Source organism: Chiloscyllium punctatum, chromosome 48, assembly GCF_047496795.1.
Source record: "Chiloscyllium punctatum isolate Juve2018m chromosome 48, sChiPun1.3, whole genome shotgun sequence".
NCBI lineage: Eukaryota > Metazoa > Chordata > Chondrichthyes > Orectolobiformes > Hemiscylliidae > Chiloscyllium > Chiloscyllium punctatum.
Window position 1 is genome coordinate 27797904 of NC_092786.1, and position 25120 is coordinate 27823023.

General features: G+C 42.3%; 1 protein-coding gene across 1 annotated transcript in view; it reads left to right on the top strand.

Moving 5' to 3' along the window:
- ankdd1a (ankyrin repeat and death domain containing 1A) overlaps positions 1–25120 on the top strand; it is a 278924-nt gene that overhangs the window by 153875 nt on the left and 99929 nt on the right. Inside the window, exon 11 of the mRNA XM_072564905.1 lies at positions 15686–15784. Within this exon, the coding sequence (XP_072421006.1) occupies positions 15686–15784 (99 nt within the window). The remainder of the gene's footprint in view (positions 1–15685; positions 15785–25120) is intronic.

The following is a 25120-nucleotide window of genomic DNA, read 5'->3' on the forward strand; positions in this document are numbered from 1 at the left end:
AAATGTAGGCCCTAAACTTGGTTTAACACTCTCACTGAGGCTGAAACAGTACTTTATACGTTGAACAGAACTTTCTTGTTTTTATGTTCTTTCCTCTTCCAATAACGTCCGGAATCATATATCATGTATTAACTGATATCTCAATCTGTCATGTACTCTCAGCGAGTCTGCACATATTTCCCCAGTTCTCTGCTCCTGTATCCCCTTCAGAATTGAGCCTTTTGTTTTGTATTGTCTCTGCACAGATTGGTCAGACAAAGTCTGGAGAAGTAGAACAATTACTTTCCTTTTTCCACTCACTGACCACCATGAAGTTTGAATCTATAAGGAGGTGATATTGTCAATTAGATGTTAGACGGTATATAGCTCAGTCTCAAATAAATCGCCTAGGTTCCTTAAGAAATAAGGAACACATTTAATTAAAATAGGCTTACTCAAAAAATCGTGCTTGTGTTATTAATAAAAATGTTTAAAGATACAATACTCACATACTCATGTGCTTACTCACACGTCCATGTGCATTCCCATACACACTTACCTACAAACACACATACACAGTTACTCAATCAAGCCTGGAAAAAAAGGATACTCCAAAATGTTATCTTAAAAGTACTTCAGCCAAGTAAGAGTTACATTCAGAAAAAAACGACTTAAATCACAGATTGTCAAAAATGCTATTGGTACTGAGTATTTCTTTTTGTAACAGTAATGACTATTTGAATTCCTTTTTTTCCAGAGTTTGCAGTACAGATATCAGTTCCCCTTTACGCTTATCACTAAGGAACGCTCCACTTGTAGCAATGACATTTTCAACAGACAATCTTTTTTGAGAAGGATATATTTAATATTTATTTTTAATGATTTTTGAGGCATGTTGGCTGCAGTTGCTATGACATGGTATTCCAATGCAGCCGTCAAAATACATGTGAGCAGGGGTTTACTCCACCTCCACCTCCTTGGGCAGCACGGTGGCTCAGTGGTTAAAACTGCTGTCGCACAACACCAGGGACCCGGGTTTGATTCCAGCCTCGGGCGACTGTCTGTGTGGAGTTTGCACATTCTCCCTGTGTCTGTGTGGGTTTCCTCTGGGTGATCAGGTTTCCTCCCACAATCCAAAGATGTGCAGGTCAGGTGAATTGGTCATGCTAAATTGCCCGTAGTGTTAGGTGCATTAGTCAGGAGTAAATGTAGGGGAATTGGTCTGGGTGGGGTTACTCTTCGGAGGGTCGGTGTGGACTTGTTGGGCCAAAGGGCCTGTTTCCATACTGTAGGAAATCTAATCTAATGTATTTTGAGTGTGAGGGGAGGTTATAGGTGGGAGGGTGAAGAAGAAGGAGGCAGTAGTGGGTGTAGGACAAGGAAATTGCAGATGGGGAGGATAAAACTGCACAGGGTGTTGTGTCAAGGAGAGTGAAGGTGTTTCTAGGAAGAGAATAGAAGGAGGCTGAAAGAGTTTTATGTTGTGTAGTGAAGAAACAAGAGAGATAATACTTTGAACTGCCAAGACTCGAAATCACTGAGGTAACAAATTCAAAATACATGTAAGCAGAGGGTTGAATATGGAATATGAATATGGAACTCCACCACAGGGATGTGATTGTAATGAACCTTGTGTTATTTGTTAAATTGAAATCTGACATTGAGCTCTAAACATAATAAAAACGCATATAGGCTATCTGGAAGCCCCTACACACACCCCTCTATGTCTGTAACTTTCTGCAGCCCCTACACACACCTGTCTGTCTCTGTGACTTCGGGCAACCCTTATTCCACTCCTTACGTTTGTATACTACACCAGCCTGTACCTATTTGTTTTCTCTGTAATCTTGTCAGCCCCTACACCCCTTGTTCATCTCTCATCTCACCACTCCCCCTTTTTCGTGTTAACGTTGTGTGTCAGTTATTTTGAAAATAACCTGAATTGCTAACTTATGAGCTGTTGTCTAGTGCCAGTTTAAATACTGCAGTATTTAGGAAATTAGTTCTTTCCTTTGTACTGTGGATTTAAATTTAATGAAAAGTTGATAATCGATGAATATTTTTATTGTTACTTCATGTTTTAAAATTTTGCTTCTGCATGAGGCTTAATACCCCCATATCAACATAAACTCAGGAGGGTGTGTGCCTGTATCCTTTAATAAATGACCTATTAAGAATGAAAAGTGTACTTCTGAAAATTAAAACATAGTCCTTGAGAAAATCTAAAGAATGCCTTACTTAGAGATGGGTTTACTTTGAGTCTTGTTGTATGCTACTTTGCATATATGCACTGTAAACATAATTGAATGTTCTTCTGCTCCTTCATGCTATTTGATGATCATAATATAACCTAAACCCTATCTACCCTCCTCTATTGGTCCTTAATTCTAACCAAATAGATTCTATCTTGCAATTGGTGGCTCAGTGGGTAGCACTGCAGCCTCACAGCACTAAGGACCCGGTTTCAATTCCCGCCTCAAGCGATTGGCTGTGTGGAGTTTACACATTCTCCCATTTCTGCGTGGGTTTCCTCTGGGTGCTCTGGTTTCCTTCCACAATCCAAAGATGCACAGGTTAGGTGAATTGGCCATGCTAAACTGTCCATAGTGTTCTGGGATGTGTTGATTAAATCAGGGGTAAATGTAGAGTGATAGGGTAGAGTAAAATGGGTCTGGGTGGGTTACTGTTTGAAGGATCGATGCGGATGTGTTGGGCCAAATGGCCTGTTTCCACACTGTAGGGATTCTATGATTCACATCATCTCATTCTTCTGCTACAACAGTAACTTTTCCAATTCTGCTCCTCCCCTTATTTGTATATTTTTTTCCTACTCTTCCTTAAATATGTTGTAGCTAGGACCATGAAGTGCCCTTCTCTCCTCTACTCTAAACCTCATGTGCACTTGTTACTATTTCTTAATTCCGTATGGAATAATTATTGCAGCTCACCAAGTTTACTTATCATTCCATGTGTTTAAACAATGTAATATAAACCTATCCTAATCTATCCCTGTTGAAACAAACAAATACTCTTTATTCTGTTTCTGTCCCAATCCTTTTCTATCCTGTCTAATAGTTGGTATCAGTATTCTTTCCCCTACCTGCTATGCAATGTTCCTTATCGGAACATTGATTCCATCGTCTTTGAACTGTAGCCACCCCCCCCATTCAATACGACCATGGCTGATCCAACAATCTTTACCTCCACTCTCCTGCCCTTTCCTTGCAAATCTTGATTCCCAAATTGATCAAGAAGCTATCTGTCTCAGCCTATTTTAATAAAAGCGCTCTGTGGTGAGAAGTTCCAAAGATTCTCAACCCTCTGTGAGAAGAAATTCCTCCTCATGTCCATGTTAAATTGCTACCCCTTTATTCTGAGGCTATGCCTTCTGGTCCTAGACTGTCCAATGAGGGGAAACATTCTGTCAGTATTTATTGTGTCATGCCCCTGAAGAATCCTATATGTTTCAGTAAGATGACCTCTCATTCTTCTTAACTCCAGTGAGTAAAGTCTCAGCCTGTTTAAAATTTACTCATAAGACAGTCCCTCCATAACAGGGACCACCTTAGTGAACATCCTCTGAACTGCCTCCGATAAAGTGATACCTTTCCTGAAATTAAAGGACTAAAATTTCTCACCGTACTCTAGATGTGGTGTCACCACACCTGATACCGTTGCAGTAAGACTTCCCTGTTCCTATACTCCACTCCCCTTGAAATAAGGACCAACATTTCTTGAGCTTTCTGATTATCTGCTGGACCGGTGTGCTAACTTTAAGTGTTTATTGTACAATTACCCCAAGTTCCTTTGTATTGTCGTTTTCTGTAGTTTTTCCCCACATAAATGATACTTTGTTCTCCCTTCCAAAATCAACAACTTTGTATTTTCCAACATTATACTCTTTTTGCTCCCTTGCTTAACCTTTCGATATTTACCTCTGTAAACTGTTTGTATCCCTCTCGCAACCTGCCTTTCCACCTATTTTTGTTTCATCTGCAAATGTGGCTACAGGAAATTCACTTCCTTCATCCAAATTATTAATATATATTGTAAGCAGTTGTAATCACATCACTGATACCTGTGGAACCCCCACTAGTCACAGGTTGCCAGCCTGAAAAAAACACCTTATCCTCACTGGCTGTTTCCTGCTCATGAGCCAATTTATTTTCGATTCAGTATACTACCTCCGACACCATGGACTCCTGTCTTAAGACTTAACGTTTTATGAGGAGCACCTTATGGAAGTCCAACTGCACCACATCTACTGGTTCCCCTCTATCCACTCTTGTTGAGCCATCGTTGAAAAATTCTAATTAGACACAATCTCACTTCCATGAAGCCATGCTGACTGCTTCATTAGGTTATGACTTTCCGAATGTTATTCCTTAATAGTTGATTTCAATACTTTTCGAACAGTAAATGTTAGGCTACTCACTTTTGAACAGAGGTATCACATTAGCAGTTTTCCAATCCACTGACACTTCTTCACGATCCAAGGATTTTTGGACAATTACATCAATGCAGCATCTATATCTGTGGCAACATCTTTTAAGATCCTATGTTGCAAGCCATCACACCAGGGGACTTATCTGCCTTTAGATCCATTACTGAAAGAATCTTGGAGTTATATAGCACGAAAACAGACCCTTCAGTCCAACTCACCCATCCTGACCAGATTGACTAAATTAATTCAGTCACATTTGCTATCTTTTGACTCTTATGCCTCTAAACCCTTACTATTTATGTACCCTTTTAAATGTTGTAATTGCATCAACCTCCAGCACTTCATCTGGCAGCTCTTGCCATGCACGCATCGCCCACTGTGTTACCCCTTAGGTCCTTTTGATATCCATCCCCTATCACCTTAAATCTATGCTCTCTAGTTTTAGACTCCCCTAGCTTGGGGAAATTCACTCTATCCATGTCCCTCATGATTTCATAAACCTCGGTAAGGCCACCCCTCAGCCTCCGATGCTCCAGGAAAAATAGCCTCCACCTGTTCAACCTCTCCCTTTGCTCAAACCATCCAACCCCAGCAACATCCTTCTAAATCTTTTCTGCATCCATTCAAGATCAACAACATCTTTCCTGTAATAGGGAGCCATAATTGAATGCAGTATTCCAAAAGTGGCCCAAGCAATGTCCTGTAAAACTGCAACATGACATTCCAACTGCTGTACTCAATGCACTGACCAATAAAGGCAAATGTATCAAATGCCTTCTTCACTAGCATGTCTATGTGTGACTCCATCTTCAAGGAACTATGAACCTGCACCTCTAGGTCTCTTTGTTCGGCAACACGCCCGAGGACCCTACCAATAGGTGTAAGTCCTGCCCTGATTTGCCTTACCAAGATGCAGTACTTCACATCTATTTAATTTAAACTCCAACTGCCACTCCTCTGCCCATCAGTCCATCTAATCAAGGTCCAATTGTACTCTGAGATAACTTTCTTCACTGTCTGGTAGACCACCAATTTTGGTGTCATCTGCAAAATTACTAACTATTCCTCCTATATTCACATCCAAATCATTTCTTTGAATGACAAAAATAGTGGAACTAGCACTGATTCGTGCGACACACGGCTGGTCACAGGCCTCCAGCCCGAAAACAAGCCCTCCATCATTACCCTATGTCTCCTATCTTCAAGCCAATTTTTTATCCAAATGGCTGGTTCTCCCTGAATTCCATGTTATCTAACCTTGCTAAACAGTCAACCATGCCTTGCTGAAGTTAATATAGACAACATCCACTACTCTACCATCATCAATCTTCTTTGTCACTTCTAAATCCTCAATCAAATTAGTGAGACATAATTTCCAAAAGGCATGTTGACTATCCCTTATCAGTCCTTGCCTTTCCAAATGCATGTAGATTCTGTCTCTCAGAATCCCCTCCAACGACTTACATATTACTGGAATCAGACTCACCGGTCTATAGTTCCTTACCTTCTTCTTAAGTAATGGCACCAGATTAACCACCCTCCAGTCTTCAGGCAGCTCACCCACGGCTATTCAGCAAAGTCTAATACTACCTCTCTACTGATGATAATAGTTCTCCTGTATTCTGTAGTATTAATGGGATATACAAAGTATCTTCCACCACCAAAGACTGATGCAAAATATCTCTTCAACTCCTCTGCGAGTTATCGAAGAGAATACTGAGAGACAGGCTAATAGATTAGATGGGATTGAGGTTCATAAGGAGGAGGTTTTAGCAATTCTGGAAAGTGTGAAAATGGTTAAATCCTATCCGGCCCAGGGGATTTATTTTAGGATTCTCTGGGAAGCTAGGGAGGCAATTGCAAAGCATTTGGCTTTGGTCTTTATGTCGTCATTGCCTACAGGAATATTGCCAGAAGACTGGAGAATAGTAAATATTGTCCCCTTGCTCAAGAAGCGGAATAGAGAAACCCTGGTAATTAAGGGGCGGCACAGTGGTTAGCACTGCTGCCTCACAGCGCCAGAGACCTGGGTTCAATTCCTGACTCAGGTGACTGTCTGTGTGGAGTTTGCACGTTCTCCCGTGTCTGTGTGGGTTTCCTCCGGGTGCTCCGGTTTCCTCCCACAGTCCAAAGATGTGCAGGTTAGGGTGAATTGGCCATGCTAAATTGCCCGTAGTGTTAGGTAAGGGATAAATGTAGGGGTATGGGTGGGTTGCGCTTTGGCGGGTCGGTGTGGACTTGTTGGGCCGAAGGGCCTGTTTCCACACTGTAATGTAATCTAATGTAATCTAATCTATAGACCAGTGAGCCTTATTTAAGTTGTGGGTAAATTGTTGGCAAGGATTATAAGAGAGAGAATTTATAATCATCTATAAAGGAATAATTTGAAAGAAGGCAGCCAGTGGAGGTTGATGGAAAATATTCAGCCTGGAGTCCAGTTACCAGTGGTGTGCCACAAGGATCTGTTTTGGGACCACCACTGTCATTTTTATAAATGACTTTGACACAGGCATAGGTGGATGGATTAGTAAATTTGCAGACGACACTAAAGTCGGTGGAGTAGTGAACAGTGTGGAAGGATGTTACAAGTTGCAGGGGAACTTGGATAAGCTGCAGAATTGAGCTGAGAAGTGGCAAATGGAGTTCAATGCAGCTAAATGTGAGGTGATGCACTTTGGGAAGAGTAACAGGAAGGCAGAGTACTGGGTCAATGGAAGTATTCTTGGTAGTGTGGATGTGCAGAAGGATCTTGGAGTCCATGTACATAGATCCCTGAAAATTGCCATCGAGGTGGATAGTGCTGTTAAGAAGGCATACAGTGTGTTAGGTTTCATTGGTAGAGGGATTGAATTCCGGAGCCACAATATCATGCTGCAACTATACAAAATGCTGGTGCGGCCACACTTGGAATATTGTGTACAGTTCTGGTCACCATATTTCAGGAAGGATGTGGAAGCATTGGAAAACATGTAGAGGAGATTTACCAGGATGTTGCCTGGTCTAGAGAAAAGGTCTTATGAGGAAAGGCTGAGAGATTTGAATCTGTTTTCATTGGCAAGAAGAAGGCTAAGAGGGGATTTGATAGAGACATACAAGATGATCAGAGGATTAGATAGGGTAGACAGTGAAAGTCTTTTCCCTGGGATGATGACATCAGCGTGTACGAGGGGGCATAACTACAAATTGAGGGGTGATAGATTTATGACAGATGTCAGAGGCAGGTTCTTTACGTAGAGAGTGGTAAGGGCGAGGAATGCATTACCTGCTAATGTAGTCAACTCAGCCACATTAGGGAGATTTAAACAATCCTTAGATAAGCACATGGATAATTTTGGGATAGTGTAGGGGGATGAGCTGAGAATAGTTCACAGGTCGGTGCAACATCAAGGGTCAAAGGGCCTGTTCTGTGCTGTATTGTTCTACGTTCTATGTCTTATGGTCTTATGGTCGATGTTCTAAAGTGCCCTGTAGTGTCCAGGGATATACAGGCTATGTGGATTAGTTATGGTGAATGAGAGGTTACAAGAATATGGATTGGGTTTGGGTGAGGCTGTTCAGAGAGGTAGGATGAATGATTGGGTTTTCTGAATAAGTTACAAAAATTGGCTGAGGGCAGAGTAGTGGATGTGATCCGTATGGACTTCAGTAAGGCATTTGACAAGGTTCCTCATGATAGACTTGTTAGCAAGGTTAGATGAAATACAGAGAGAACTAGCCATTCGGATACAGAACTGGCTCAAAAGTAGAGGACAGAGGGTGGTGGTGGAGGGTTGCTTTTCAAACTAGAGGCCTGTGACCTGATGTGCCGCAAGGATTGGTGCTGGGTTCACTGCTTTTCGTCATTTATATGAATTATTTACATGTCAACATAGGTGGAGTTAGTAGGTTTGCAGATGACACCAAAATTGGAGGTGTAGTGGACAGCGAAGAAAGTTACCTCAGAGTACAATGGGTTCTTGATCAGATGGGCCAATGTGCTGAGGAGTGGTAGATGGAGTTTAATTTAGATAAATGTGAGGTCTCGCATTTTGGAAAAGCAAATCTTAGCAGAGTTATACACGTAACGTTAAGGTCCTGGGGTGTGTTGCTGAGCAAAGAGACATTGGAGTGCTGGTTCATAGCTCCTTGAAAGTGGAGTGTCAGGGAGTGAAGAAGGCATTTACTTTGCTTTCCTTTTTTGATCAGAGCATTGAGTACAGGAGTTGGGAAGTCATGTTGCAACTGTACAAGACATTGATTAGGCCACCTTTGGAATATTATGTGCAATTCTGGTCTCCCTCCTATCGGAAGGATGTTGTGAAACTTGAAAGGATTCACAAAAGATTTACAAGGATGTTGCCAGGGTTTGAGCTACAGGGAGAGGCCGAATAGGCTGGGGCTGTTTTTCCTGGAGTGTCGTAGACTGAGAGCTGACCTTATAGAGGTTTATAAAATAATGAGGGGCATGGAGAGGGTAAATAGACAAGGTTTTTTTTTCTCCCTAGGGTGGGGGAATCCGGAGCTAGAGGGCATAGATTTAGGGTGAGAGGGGAAAGATTTAAAAGGGACCTAAAGGGCAACATTTTCACGCAGAGGGTGGTGTTTGTATAGAATGAGCTGCCAGAGGAAGTGGTGAAGGCTGGTACAATTGCAATATTTAAAAGGTATCTGGACAGGTATATGAATAAGAATGATTTAGAGGGATATGGGCTGGTAAGTGGAACTAGATTAGGTTAGGTGTTGGACCCAAGGGTCTGTTTCCGTGCTGTACATCTCTATGACTCCCACCAGTGGAGATTTTTACCCTAATTTTTATTGACTAACTTTTACTAGGGCTCCTGGATGCAAATCTTAAGCGCAGCTAGATGTGTAGCAAGTGCTGATCAAACCATTGACATACTTAGAAAGAAGATGTCATATTATGTGAATCTTACAGTCTGCAAACTGGTTTCTGTGATGCTGGACATTACAGGAGGCAGATAATATAAACAAAGAACTCAAAGTTTCTGTCTGAAGATGCTTGTGTATGCCTTACCTTTATTCTCTGATGTGCTGGAGAACACCACCATTGTGGATGGAAATATCTTTGTAGCCTCCTTCTCCCTATTTGTTTGATTACCCATTGCCATTTGCAATAAAATATGGCAAAAGTTTGATCTAATTCGTTGTCATGGGGTCTTTTAGCACTATCACAAGTTGTTTCTTCTGTTTATTAATCTCCTGGCATACTCCCCTACACTGGTCTTGAACCAGTGATGGTGCAAAGTTGTATTGTGACTGTATCACATTTACATGGTGATAGGATGGGCATTATCTTAATCTGAAAACAAGCATTTTGTCTGAGGCTGTAAAATGCTTGTTCGACCAATACTATCAAAGTACATTTGAGAGGATGAGGTCATGTAGGATTTTTCCCGCTTGTTTATTCTCTTATTACCTATCACAGACCAAGACAGGTCAGTGGTGCTCTTATTGATCTCCTATTGATCCTCCAGGGATCGGATTCAATTCCAGCCTTGGGCAACTGTCTGTGTTGAGTTTGCACATTCTTCCAATGTCTCTGTAGGTTTCCTCCGGGTGCTCCAGTTTCCACCCACTGACCAAAGATGTGCAGGCTAGGTGGATTAGCCATGGAAAATGCAGTGATAGGATAAGGTGGTGAGTCTGGGTGGGATGCTGCTCTGAGCCTAGAGCTCGGTGACCAGTGATGTTCCGCAGGAATCAGTTCTGGGACCTCTGCTGTTTGTGATCTTTATTAGTGACTTGGATGAAGAAGTGGAAGGGCGGGTTAGTAAGTTTGCCAATGACATGTCTTATGAAGAAAGGTTGAGAGAACTAGGGCTGTTCTCAGTAGAGTGAAGAAGGATGAGAGGTGATTTGATTGTGATGTACAGGATGTTGAGAGGCATAGATTGAGTGGATAGACCGACATTTTCCCATGGCAGAAATGTCAATCTTGACAGGCATAGTTTTAAGGTAATTGGTGGAAGATTTAGGGGAAATGTCAGAGGCACAGAGTAGTGGTGGGTGTGTGGAATGCACTGCAGTCAGTGGTAGTAGAGTCAGATACTTCAGGGACATTTAAGCGACTCTTGGATAGTCAAATGGAAGTCAGTACAATGAAGGTTGTGTAGGTTAGTCTGATCTTAGTAGGATAAAAGGCAGGCACAACTTTGAAGGCAGAAAGGGTCTCTACTCTGCTGTAGTGTTCTATGTTCTATGATCAGTGATCAGTGTACACTCAATGGGCCAAATGGCCTGCTTCCACACTGTAGGGATTCTATGCTTCTATGACTATTAGTGAAGGTCAATATGTTCCACCACCCAGTGTACACCTGTGCCTTTTCAACCATCAGCGGTTCTTCTAAACATTGCAGAATATGGCAATGTACTGATTCATCAGCTGAGGAAGGGAAGTGGTAATGAACAAGAGATTTATTTTCCTGCTTTTGACCTAATGCTGTAAAATGTTGTGGAATCTGGAGTCAATGTGCCATCACCTCTCATAGTCTTTGGAGTCACAGAGCTTTACAGTATAGAAACAGACCCTTTGGTCCAACTCGTCCATGCTGACCAGATAAGCTAAATTGATCCAATCCCATTTACCAGCATTTAGCCCACATCTCTCTAAACACTTCCTATTTATATACCCATTTAGATGCCTTTTAAATATCGTCATTGTACCAGCCTTTACCACCTCCCCTGAAAGCTTGTTCCATATACATACTACTTTCTTCATGAAAAAGTTGCCCCACAGGTCTCTTTTAAATCTTTCCCCTCTCACCTTATACCTTTAGTTTTGAACTCCCTTTAGTTGCCCTTTAGTTTTGAACTCCCCTACCCTGGGAAAAAGACCTTGATGATTCACCATATCCAAATCCCTCATGATTTCATAAACCTACCAAGTCATCCCTCAGCCTCCAACGCTCCAGACTTATTTAACTTCTCCTCTAAAGTTCAAACGCTCCAGTCCCAGCAACATCCTGTTCTGAACCCTTTCAAGTTTACCAGCATCTTTTCAGCCCAAATGGAGATTGTCACTTTTCAAATGATACATGAGCAAAAAGGCATTAACAATATAACTGAGCTCAAGTCCTGTAATTTCTTTAATTTAGAAGATTTGGAGATAACTTAATTGAAACATGGACAATCCTGATGGAACATGACCTAGTGAATGTGGAAAGGATGCTTCCTCTTGTGGGAGAATCTAGAACTAGGGTCATAGTTTAAAAACAAAGAGATGTCCATTTTAGAAAGAGATGATGAGAAAGATTTTCTGAGTGTTGAGAATTTTGGAATTCTCCTCCACATAAAAGTAACAGGTGCAGGATCTTAAAATACGTATGAGGCAGTGGTAGGTTCCTGATGACAAATGGGGGTGAAAGATCGCCAGGAATGTAGAGTTGAGGTTAAACTCAGAACAGTCATTTCGTACCGAATGACTCAAAGGGTCAAGTGGCCTACTCTTGATTTTGTTCATATGATTCCACCACTTGGCCATTAGAGCTATCACTGATATTGAGGGACCATATGAAAGACTGGTTGGTCATGCCTTCTTCAATTCACTGTTGGTCTAATGGGACAGTACCTTCAGTGATGCTGAGAGGGGCTGCTGGAGCTTCTAACTGCGAATCCTGCCAGCAAAGTTGCTGAGACATGAGACTGAGGCATTTCAGGATGGGGAAATTGCCAAGTTCATAAAACTAAGTGACAACCTGAGGAGCTCAGCAGAAAATGAGGGGCGAATGTTCACACCAACTGTTCAAGCCACTCCAGCCTCCTTAATCAGACACCAGCTCCTAGCAGATCCCTAGGAAGTCAAGTGAAACTCAATTATCCTCTTTTATTTTGAGTATTCAGAGATGTAGTTTGTATGGAAATGTAATGACTATCACATCAGAATTATCCCTCTGGATGCACCAGTCACAGGACGGGGTCAGTAGCAACTCAAGCCAACCTTTCATCCACTGACTCCATCTACATTTCTCACTGCCTCAGGAAGGCAGCCAACATCATCAAAGACCCAGTTATTAATCTTTTCAACTGATTCAAGAACAGCTTCTTTCCCACTGATATTAGATCTCTGAATGCACCTCTCAAATTTTAAATTTAATGCTGATTTCACTCTTTGTGAATCTTCTCTGCAGCCATAACATTGCATTTTTCACTCTGTTCTATTACCCTAATGGACCTTTTATGGTATGATCTGCCTGTACATTACACAAAACAAAACTTTTTACTGTACCTAGTGTAATGTGACAGTAACAAACCAAATCAAATTAAAGAGGGCCAGTGACAGCCCAGTTCAGACAGACATGAAGCTTGGGCAATGGCTCTCCCGGATTGCCTTTGGGCTTGGTACTTGAAAGATTTGCCCAAGACTCCCCATTCTTCCTGTTTGTTGCTTCTTGCTTTCGATGTCCAACTGTTGGTTGAAAACCAATTTGCAACAGTGCAACGGAGAAGCTTCCGACGTGGTGGCAGCAGGACCAGCCAGAATAAATACTCCTCAATATCCAGCCACAGGCTTTCCCCTCCAAAGCTGTCCTCCTCCAACACTTACCTCCTTGCCAATTACAGTTTCTGCCCTTAGAGGATCAGCAAGGAAAGAGTGAACCAGTGATTGAAGGAGGAACTCCTCAAATTCTGTTTGTCCCTGTGTACTGCTCTGCAAATCGCAACTTTATAGGTAAGTTCCCACTCTCTCTGACTGACAGCCAAGTTGCAATCTCTCTTTTAGGCTCCAAACCTTCATTAGCTCCAAAGGTTGGAGTGCATATATTGAAACAAAGGTAGTAGGCTTCCGAGAAGCCAATGCCCACGGTGTTGTTGAAGAAATTCATCAGGATAGTGTCATTAATCCAGTATCTTCAATTGTTTCAATTATGCTCCTGCCCACAAAGGTCAGAAAATGAACGCTTGACATTGCAGTGTTCAATACCATTCACTACTCTTCAGGCACTGAAGCAGTCTATTACCAGCATATACGTTTTGGACAGCAACCAAGATTCCTGATGAAGGGCTTATGCCCAAAACATTGATTCTCCTGCTCCTTGGATGCTGCCTGACCTGTTGTATGTTTCCAGCACCACACACTTGACTCTGATCTCCAGCAACTGCAGTCCTCACTTTTCTCCTAATATTTATGCCACACAAGTGCCAGGTAATCATCATCATGAACAAGATAAAATATAACCACTTCTCCTCAACATTTGATTTTATCATCATTCCAACCTCATGGTGTCACCGTTGATCAGAAACTAAACTGGACCAGCTAAACAAATACATGGTGACAGGAGCATTAGGCAATGGGAAATCTTCAGCAAGCAAGTCATCTTCTGATTCCAGACAATCTTTCCACAATTTATAAGGTGCAAGAAAAAAACGTGCAATGGAACGCTCTCCATTAAATAAATAGGTGCCACTCCAAGAACAGTTAAGAATCGCAATGCCATTCAACATAAAGCAAGCCAGCTAACAAATGCCCCATTCATCATTCTAAATTTTCACTCTCTCCTCTTAGTAGTGGCAGCTTTCACAAGATGCATTCAAGCAGCTCAGCATTGCACCTTCAACAGCATCTTCCAAGCCTGTAACCTTTACCATGTACAAGGGCAGCAGATGCCTGGGATCACCACAATTTTCCCTCTAAGCCACGTACAATCCGACTTGAAAACTATATTGATGCTCCCTCACCGTTGCTGGATTTGAATCTTGGCAGGGACTCCATCTGCCATTTCTCCACCTATATCTGCAACATATTTATATACTGCTGTATCCTTTGACAATCTTCTACACTATCACAACTCCACCGATCTTTGTGTTATCTGAAAACTTACTAAACCACCCATCGACATTTTCTTCCAAGTCATTTATATAAGTCATAAACAATAAAGGTTCCTGTGGAACACTGTTAGTCATGGGTCTCCAGCCAGAAAACCACCCTTCCACCCCAACCTCTGTCTTCTATGGATAAGCCAATTCTGAATCCATGCAGCCATGGATCCCATGCATCTGGATCTTCTCAGTGAACCTACAATGAGGGACTTCGTCAAAAACCTTACTAAAATAAATGTAAACTGCGTTCACTGCTCTGCGCTTGTGGTTTTTCTTGAGGAGGTGATGAGAGTGATCAGTCAAATTGGTAAGATATGACATGCCCCACACAAAGGCAAAAGTGAATACTGCAGATTTTGGAGATTAGACTTGAGAGAATGGTGCTGGAAAAGCACAACAGGTCAGGCAGCATCCGAGGAGCAGAAAATCGACGTTTTGGGCAAAAGCTCTTCATCAAGAATGAGGCTGGGAGCCTTGGGGGTGGAGAGATAAAGGGGAAGGGGTTGGGGCAGGGGGAAGTTGCTGAGAGTACAATAGGAGGATGGAGGTGGGGATAAAGCTGATAGGTTGGAGGGGAGGATGTAGCGGATAGGTGAGAAGGAAGGTGGACAAATGGGACAGGTCATGAGGATGGTCCTGAGCTGGAAGGTTGGGACTAGGGTAAGGTTGGGGGAGGGGAAATGAGGAAATGCCCCACACAAAGCCATGTTAACTGTCCCTAATTAAGCCATGCTTTTCCAAATGGGCATAAATCCAATCCCTAAGAATTCTCTACAATAGCTTCCCAACCATTGATGCAAAACTCACTGATAGATAATTTCCTGGATTACACATGAACTATAATTTCTTGGATTATCCCAGTTTCCCTTCTTGAACAGAAGATATGTTTTTGTTGTGTTTTTATTGTTTCTGGTGCCTTGTTGGAAGCTGGGTGCTCGTTTCAATTTTATTCTAACTTGACTTTTCTTACTAAGCCATTTTGGAGTCAACCGCATTACTGTCCATCTGGAGCTACATGTAGGGCAGACTAGGCAAGACAGCCAATTTCATTCCCTGAAGGTCATTGTGAATCAGTTGGGTTTTTGCAACAATCTGGTAGTTTGATGGTTAGTATTAATGAGATGAATAGTTTTTCTTTCTGATTTAATTAATTCTCTAATTGCTGTGCTGGGATTCGAACTCCTTCCTCTGGAGGATTAGAACTAGGCTTCTGGACTGACTTCTATCCTGACATTAATCCTATGCAGCATCCTCATTTTTAATCATTTGCCGAATTCCTATTCAAAGATTCTGGTTAGTGTAAAGAAGAGTGGTGGTTACATTCCTTGTGAGGAATACTCTGCATGGGATGGGTAATGCTGCTATGATTTCCATAACATTTACATTTTTGTGAAGAGTTGGTTTGTAATGATTTGTTTTAATAAATTGCAAATGATTTTCCCACAGAGACAGCAAACAGCACTTCACATCGCAGCGGAGAATGGCAGGCACGTGATTGCTGACATGATCCTCACATCAGGTGTAAATTTAAAACTAGTTGATAAGGTGACTTGATATCTTATTTTCCTTCAGTGTTGTCAGTCTTTGCTCATCCTTGATTTTTATTTAATGTCTGCTGTTTTACAGAAATATGTTCACTGTAGAGTATCTGGATGCACTCAGGACTGTACAGACAATCCAATTTTATTTTCAATTAGTTCATAGGATGTGGATGTCACTGCATAGGGCAGCATTTATTGTCCATCACTCAGAGGTCAGTTAGGAGTCAGCCACATTGCTGTGGATCTGGAATCACATGTAAGAAACCAGGTAAGGAAAACATTTTGCTTCCCTAAAGGATAATAATGAACAATTGAAAATTGGCACCAGTTTCATAGTCAACATTAGACTCTTAATTCCAGGTTGAATTCAAATTCAATCATCTGCTTTGGTGGGATTTGAACAAGGTCTCCAGAACACTATTTGCATGTCTGGATTAATAGTCTCGCAACAATGCCACTAGACCATCACCTCCCCAAGTATGGGTCAAGACTTATCCGATTGTGGAGTCTCTGTCCCCTCACCCAAAGAATTGGTGGGGAATTCATCCTGACCAATACTGGCTGCCCTGAAGCCATTTAAAGATTAAATTGGCTAGAAATTGAATGATGCCACTCACTCACAAGAAAGTTTAAGCATAGAGAGCTGCTGGCCCATCTGACACATTAGTTTCCCCACTGCCTGCCATCCAGTCCTCACCTGGGAAATGTTTTATACAATCACACCTATGTTCTGATCATGGTTGCAGAATAGTAAATAGGTGATATGCTCTCTATAAAGCTGCATATAGGACAAGCAGGGCAACTATGGCTTGACTTTGTAGACCATGTTGTCCTCTTGTTGATTTACAACTGACAATCAACCATCATCTCTTGTTGCAAAAACCCATCTGCTTCATTGATGCTCTATAGAGTAGGGAAATTGCTTTTTTACCTCGTCTAGCTTATATGTAACTCCAGACACACAGCAATGTGGTTAACTCTTAGATTCCCCCTTTGAAATTACCCAATGAGCTGCTCAGTTTTATCAAACCACTACAAAAGAAATACTCCAGACACTGGAAAACAACAAGTACAAACTAGACTCTTCCAAGTCCCATTTACTGTCATGTGGCACTTGTGCCAAAATTAGATCTGTCCAAACAACTAACAGGTTGACAAAGTCGTACTCTAATCACCATCACTATCTCTGTTTTGTCCTATTGGGCAGACTTGGATCTGACTGGGATATAGTTCGGAGGGAGTTGCCTTAGGCCTCATCAACACTGAGTCTCCACTACAAAGTCTTAAGGCATTTACATATAGAACATATAGAACATTGCAGCGCAGTACAGGCTGTTCGGCCCTCAAAGTTGCGCCGCCCTGTCATACTAATCTGAAGCCCATCCCACCTACACTATTCTATGTACCTCCATATGCCTGTCCAATGACAACTTAAATTCACTTAAACTTGGCGAATCTACCACCGTTGCAGGCAAAGCATTCCATACTCTGAGTAAAGAAAATACCTCTGACATCTGTCATATATGTATCTCCCCTCACTTTAAAGTTGTGTCCCCTCATATTTGCCATTCCCATACTTGGAAAAAGGCTCTCCCTTTCCACCACATCTAACCCTCTGATTATCTTTTATGTCTTGTTTAAGTCACCTCTCAACCTTCTTCTGTCTAACGAGAACAGCCTCAAGGCCCTCAGCCTTTCCTCGTAAGACATTCCTTCCATACCAGGCAACACCCTAGTAAATCTCCTCTGCACCCTTTCCAAAGCTTCCACATCCTTCTTATAATGTGGTGACCAGAACTGTACACAATACTCCAAGTGTGGCCGTACCAGAGCTTTGTACAGCTGCAGCATAACCTCCTGGTTTCGGAACTCAATCCCTCCATTAATAAAGGCCAAAACACTATGCCTTTTTAACAACCCTGTCAATCTGGGTGGCAACTTTCAGGGATCTGTGTACATGGACACCGAGATCTCTCTGCTCATCTGCACTCCCAAGAAGCTTACTTCTTGGGAAGCCCAGTACTTTGCATTCCAATTACTCCGACCAAAGTGTATCACCTCACACTTGTCCACATTAAACTCCATTTGCCACCTCTCAGCCCAGCTCTGCATCCTATCTATGTCTCTCTGTAACCTGCTACATCCTTCGTCACTATCCACAACTCCACCAACCTTAGTGTTGTCCACAACTTTACTAACCCACCCTTCTAAGCCCTCATCCAGGTCATTTATAAAAATGACGAACAGCAGTGGACCCAACATCGACCCTTGCGGTACGCCGCTAGTGACTGGACACCAAGGTGAACATGTTCCATCAACAAAACCCTCTGTTTTCTTTCAGCAAGCCAATTACTGATCCAAACTGCTAAGTTCTCCCACAATCACATTCCTCCACATTTTGTAATAGTCTACTGTGGGGAACCTTATCGAACGCCTTGCTGAAATCCATATACACTACATCAACCGGTTTACTCTCATCTACCTGTTTGGTCACTTTGTCAAAAAAAGTCAATAAGATTCGTTAGGCACGACCTACCCTTTACAAAACCGTGCTGACTGTCCCTGATCAGATTATTCTTTTTTTTAATATATTTTTATTAAGAAAAAATAGATTTTTAAATATTACAACAAATACAAAACAATGCAATTCAAAACAGTACAAAAATAGTGCAAAACTAAACCCAAATAATAAAAAAAATTCCCCAGCCCACCCTCCTATACGAATGTATAAACATATATAGAAAAGTATAAAATTAAAAAAAAACCTAAACTAGCTATTTAACTAAGTAAATACCTAACAACAAATAAATAGTAATAGCTCAGCCCAGCCAAACAAAACACTCATACATTCACAGTTCCTCCTCCCTGGATATTGGACTCATGAATCACAATCGTCACGGCTATATAAAAAGCCCTTTTTGGTGTGGCAGATAAATCTGTGTCCAGGTATTTCAAAAAGGGTTGCCATGTCTTGCAAAAATTCGCAGTTTTGTGGTGTACCATATTTGTGAGAAGATCCAGGGGAATATGCTCCATAACAATCTTCCGCCAACCCGACAGGCCTGGGGGTTTTTCGGATATCCAACCTAGCAAGATATTCTTCCTTGCACAGAATGTAAGAATATTGAAACGTTTTTCCTTATGCGAGTCTGCAGGAAATATAATGGGTAGGCCCAAAAGGAGCAAAATAGAGTCCTTCTCCACCCCTACACCTAAAATCCTCTCCATTGCACCCACCACAGCGCTCCAATATGTTTGAAGCCTGTCACAAGACCAAAGACAATGGGTAACTTGGGACATGCTGAAGATACCCCTGGTTAAAATTTTGACAAACGGTCTGGGCTAAGTGGACCGTGCGGAGAATCTTCAACTGTAAAGCATGGGTCCTATTGCAAATTAATATCTTCCTTGTATTCTCCCAAATATCCTCCCATGCCTCTGAAGAAACTTCAACACCCAGCTCTCTTTCCCACATCTTGCAGAGTCGACCCGACTCATCTGAGGTGGCACCCCCCAATTGGTGATATAGAGTATTGACAGAGAGTGTACTCTTAGCCCTTAATACCCCTCTTTCTATGTCAAATTTGTAGGGATCAGTCAAAAGTATGGTCTTTTTTTGAATAAAATCCCTAACTTGAAAATAACGAAAGAGGTCTCTATTAGGTAACTTGTACTTCCGTACTAACTGATCGAAGGACATCATTACATCTCTCTCAAATAAATCACCCATGCAAGACAATACCCCTAGCTGCCCAACGTTTAAATCCTGAATCTATCATACCTGGTTGAAAACTTGGCATACCCATTTGTGAACAAAGGTGTTTTGCTGAATTGTCCTCCATGCTTTAACAGTATTGATGACTATTGGGTTATGGCAATATTCCCTAACTGTCCTCACCTTGTCCAAAAACAGCAAACTGGTAAGGGGGCACCTTGCCAGGGAGACTTCGATATCTAGCCATATTGAAAGAGGGTCCCCACAAACCCAATCACTTACATAGGTCAAAAGCGAGCTTATTTGGTAATTTTTGATGTCCGGAAGGTCTACTCACCCCCCCCCCCCCCCCCCAATCTGTGAGGCAACTGCAGTTTGGCTAATTTAATGAGAGGCCGTTTATGGCGCCAGATAAAGGAGCTGAATCAACTGTTCAGTCTCCTGAGTGTTTGTTTATTGAAAATCAGGGGGAGCATCCGTATAGGGTATAGCAAACAAGGGAGAATATTCATCTTAATAAGCACTATCCGACCCAACCATGAGACAGGAAGTGCCTCCCATCTTTGGAGATCTTATTTAATTTTTTCAAATAATTGAGTAAAATTGGCTTTGAACAGCCAATCCAGAACTGGAGTAATGAATATGCCCAAATATACAAAATCCCCCTGTGACCACCTAAATGGGAATCTGTAGTCACTCTCAAGAGCCAACTCTTTCGTAAGAACACCCATAGGCATAGCCTCTGATTTAGCAAAATTAATCTTATACCCTGAAAAAGCGCCAAACGCGTGAATGCATTGTATCAAGCAAGGCACTGAGACTGCTGGATTTGTCAAGAAAATTAGAACATCATCTGCATACAGCGAGATCTCATGTAATTTTGACCCCACTTCTGGAGCTGATATATTGAGATCCCCACGAATGGCCTCTGCCAACAGTTCAATCACCAACGTAAAAAGTCATGGTGAACGGGGACAGCCCTGCCGGCTGCCCATGGAAATATTAAAATTACTTGATCGTATCCCATTGGTAATGACCGCAGCGAGAGGTACACTGTAGAGAACCTTTACCCATCTTATGAAAACTTCACCCAGACCAAACCAGTCTAGAGTATAAAAACGGTACGGCCACTCAACTTGGTCAAATGCCTTCTCTGCATCTAAAGAAATCACCAATCCCTGTATTGACTGCTGTTGGCATGCTTGAATTACGTTAAGCAGCCTCCTAACGTTATTTGAGGATCTGCGACCCTTTATGAAGCCCGTCTGATCCTCTTTAATAATAGAGGGTAACACCGTCTCCAGCCTTAACACGAGAGCCTTAGAGAGGATTTTAAAGTCCACATTTAAGAGTGAGATGGGCTTGTATGAAACAGAGTTTTCCGATCCTTCCCTTTTTTAAGGATAAGTGGCCTCTCTCAGAGATGGTGGGAGACAAACATGACTGTATGAATCATTAAACATATTCAGCATCGGGCCTGACAGTATACTTGTAAATTCCTTATAGAATTCACTGGGAAGTCCATCAGGATCGGGTGCCTTTCCACTCCGAAGCTGCCTCACAGCTTTGTGCACTTCTTGCTCTGATAATGGGGCATTGAGAAAGGACTGTTGTTCGGGAGTCATACCTGGGAGCTTCAGATCTCTAAAAAAGGATTCCATTTTGGCCTGCCCCTCCTCACACTTCTCAGACTGATATAACTTAGAGTAGAATCTCTGGAACGCGACATTAATCTTTTTAGAATCACATGTTAGGTTCCCAGACCCTTCCCTAATCACTGTAATGGTTTGTGGGGCAAGGTATGCTAAGTATTTGCCTGACTTGTCACCATGCTCATATAGCCTTTGCTTTGCAAAAGCCAGCTCCTTCTTTGCCGTCTGCGTGAGCACGGAATTTAGTGCAGACCACAGTGCCGTAATCTTCTAATTTGACCAACGAGGATTTGTCAAAATAGGCCTTCTCGGCTGCCTTCAACCGTGTTTCAAGGAGATGTTGCTGCTTACCCTTCTGCCGCTTCCTACTTGTGGAATATGAAATAACTAACCCTCTGGCATAAGCTTTGGCAGTTTCCCAGAGAACAGATGAGCTATCAACTGCGCCTATGTTGATGTCTAGGAATGCCCGAAATTCCCTAGAGAAATACTCCACAAACTTGCTGTCCATGAGAATAAAAGGGTCCATTCACCAGTACCTTGAATCCACTGTAACATCCTTAATTTTAACCATGAGGTACACTGGAGCATGATCAGAGATGGCAATATTACCAATCGTACAGGATGCCACCAGATCCAAGGTTACCGCAAGGGTCAGAAAAAAATCAATCCTTGTTTGACATCTATGCGGATTGGAGAAAAACGTGAAATCCCTACCTGTAGGGTGGAGACACCTCCAGACATCCACCAACCCTAATTCCCCACACAAACCCAAGAACTGTTTAGTTTGTGCAGAGGGTATCGAGGGACCTTTAGGCAACCTGTCTACTGTGGGGTCCATGAGGCAGTTAAAGTCTCCCCCTATAATGATTTGCCGAGATTTGAGACTTATCAGTTCAGAAAAAGCATCTACCAAGAATTGAAGAGGATGAGCTGGGGGACAATAAACATTTAAAATGCTATATTCTTCCCTATTTATCAAGGCTTTAAGAATTGCAAACCTCTTTAACACATTCCAACAATTTAACTGAAAGATTTTTCCTTACCAATATAGCCACTCCCCTACTTCTGGTATTAAATGATGAAAAATAAACTCGGACAAAGCCATTCTGCTGTAATTTCAGATGCTCCTTGTCATCAAAATGTGTCTCCTGTAACAAAGTAACATCCACCTTCTCTTTTCTAAGACTCAAGAATACCTTCTTCCTCTTAATTGGTGAGTGACTTCCCTTGATATTTCAGGTACACCGTTTAATCAAATCATTAGCTGTAACCTTCTGCAATTACATTTAAATTCCAGAGAGGAGGAACCCGAACCACAAATTGCTGAGCCTTAGTGTCGCTTGGTCCACCAAATATAAAAACTACATAAACTAAAACCACTACATTTAACAAACATACAAAATTAATAAAAATAAAAACAACAAAAACCAGAAAACAAACCAACATATAAAGCGCCAATAGCGCTGAGTAGGGGAACTCACCCCCTGCCTGGAGGGGGCAACTACCCGTCCCGAACTGCCCATAAATAGGCATCTAACCATCTCAACCACCTTCACTTCTCCCAGCTAGAGCTGCATCGCAAGCACAAGCTAAAAAGAATAAACACCCCACAGAATATCAATTTGAATAAAAAAAATTCTTTTATAAAAAAAAAGGAATAAATACCCCACCCATCCTTTGGTATGTCCTAACTTAGAAATTTAAAATGTACATCTTAACCACCGCCAGACATAGTCTGAACCAAAATTATCATCAATAGAGGAAAAAAAAGGGGAAAAACAAAGCTCCAACTGGATTTCCTCCATTTCTTTTCCAGAACGCATACCCAAGCAACAATATTTATACATACTACAATTGTTTAAATTAGGTTAGTTTGTCCACAATATCTCTTGCACTGCCGGATATCTCAGGGAGTACTGAATCCCAAGCTACTTCAATCTTCTCTTGACACCATCATATGATTTTCGTTTCTGGACCACCGCCGCTGCAAAGTCCTGAAAAAACATGATCTTAGACCCCTCGTAAATTAGGGCCTTTGGATCCTTCCCCTGGAGTCTGGAAGCCTCCATGACTCTCCCCTTATCCTGGTAATGATGGAACCGCACCAGGAAAGGACGAGGGCGTTGACCCAGACCCTACCTCCGTGCTGCGACCCGGTGAGCCCTCTCTATCTTCAATCCTCTCATGCCAGTCTCCAAGTCAAGGAATTTCGGAAGCCAATCTTCAACAAATTCCGCAGGCCGCCCACCTTCCTTACACTCAGGCAGACCAATGATCCGAATGTTTTTTTCTCCTGCCCCTGTTTTCAAGATCATCCACTTGGTCACGCAAATTACGAACCTGCGTCTTCAGGGCTTGGATCTCTTCCTTGAATGAACTGGCATCAGCTTCCACCACTGTGACCCTGTGCGCCACCTCATCCGTCCTCTTCTCCAGGTCTCCCAGCTGCTGCTCATGCTTCTGCAGTGTGAGGGAGACTGGAGCCAGCTTCTCTTCAATCTGTTTCCCCAACATCTCGCGAGATTTCGAGAGCTGGTTCACTAGGTCCTGGAGAGTAATCGGCTCCGAGGCTGCTGCAGGCTGAGCTGCAGGCCCAGCCTCAGATGCTCCTTCCTTTTTAGGCATTTCTGGACAGCTGAAAATGCAGGTAGGTCAATTTTTAAATGTTTCTTGAGGCTCCACAATCTTACCAACACCTCAAGAAATCCTGATGACCTGGGTTGGGTGGGTTAAAGGGCCATCCTGCTCCTGCTGCGATGCGAAGTACATTTGCTATCCTCCAGTCTTCAGGCACTTTTCCTGTAGACAATGATGATTTGAAGATCAATGTCCTAAAGGATCCCAGGATAGATCCCATCTGGCCCGGGAGACTTGTCTATTTTCACACTCTGCAGTATTTCTAATACCTCTTCCTTGTGAACCTCAATCTCTTCTAGTCTAGATGCAAGTATCTCTGTACCTTGCTTGCCAACATTTTCATTTTCTATAGTGAACATTGTTAAAAAATATTTATTTAGTGCTTCCCCTATCTCCTCTGACTCCACACACAACTTCCCACTATTATCCCTGATTGGCCCTAATTTAACTCTCATCATTCTTTTATTTCTGACATACCTATGGAAAGCCTTAGGGTTAACCCTGATCCTATCCGCCAACAACTTCTCATGTCTCCTCCTGTCTCTTCTGAGCTTTTTTTTAGGTCTTTCCTGAGTTTCTTGTAACCCTCAAGCACTCTGAGTTTTCACATTTTGTCCTAACATAAGCCACCTTCTTCTTCTTGACCAGGGATTCTACTTCCTTAGTAAACCAGGGCTCACGCATTCTAGATCTTCCTCCCTGCCTGACAGGTACATACTTATCTAGGACACACCGGAGTTCTTCCTTGAATATGCTCACATTTTTAATGTGCTCATCCCCTGTAGTTTCCTTCCCCATTCTACGCTTCCTAAATCTTTCCTAATTGCATCGTAATTTCCCTTTCCCCAGCTGTAACTCTTGCTCGGTAGAGTACACCTATCTCTTTCCATCACTAAAGTAAACCAGACAGAATTGTGATCGCTGTCCAAAGTGCTCACCTACTTCCAAATCTAACACCTGGCCAGGCTCGTTACCCAGTACTAAATCTAAAGTGGCTTTGCCCCTTGTAGGCCTGACTACATACTGTGTCAGGAAGCCCTCCTGCACACACTGGACAAAAACTGACCCATCTATAGTACTTGTACTGTAGTGATCCCAGTCAATATTTGGATAGTTGAAGTCCCCCATGACAACTACCCTGCCTCTCTCATTCCTATCGAGAATCATCTTTGCTATCCTTACTTGAGACATAGACTTGAGACATTGGAAAAGGAACCATCTGCTGACCTTAGTGACCACCCCTCTCCAGAACTCCAGTGATGAATCAGTGCATCTCCATGTTGAGCAACTGTAGGAAGAAGCACTTAGAATGGCAAGGAAAACTTCAGTCATC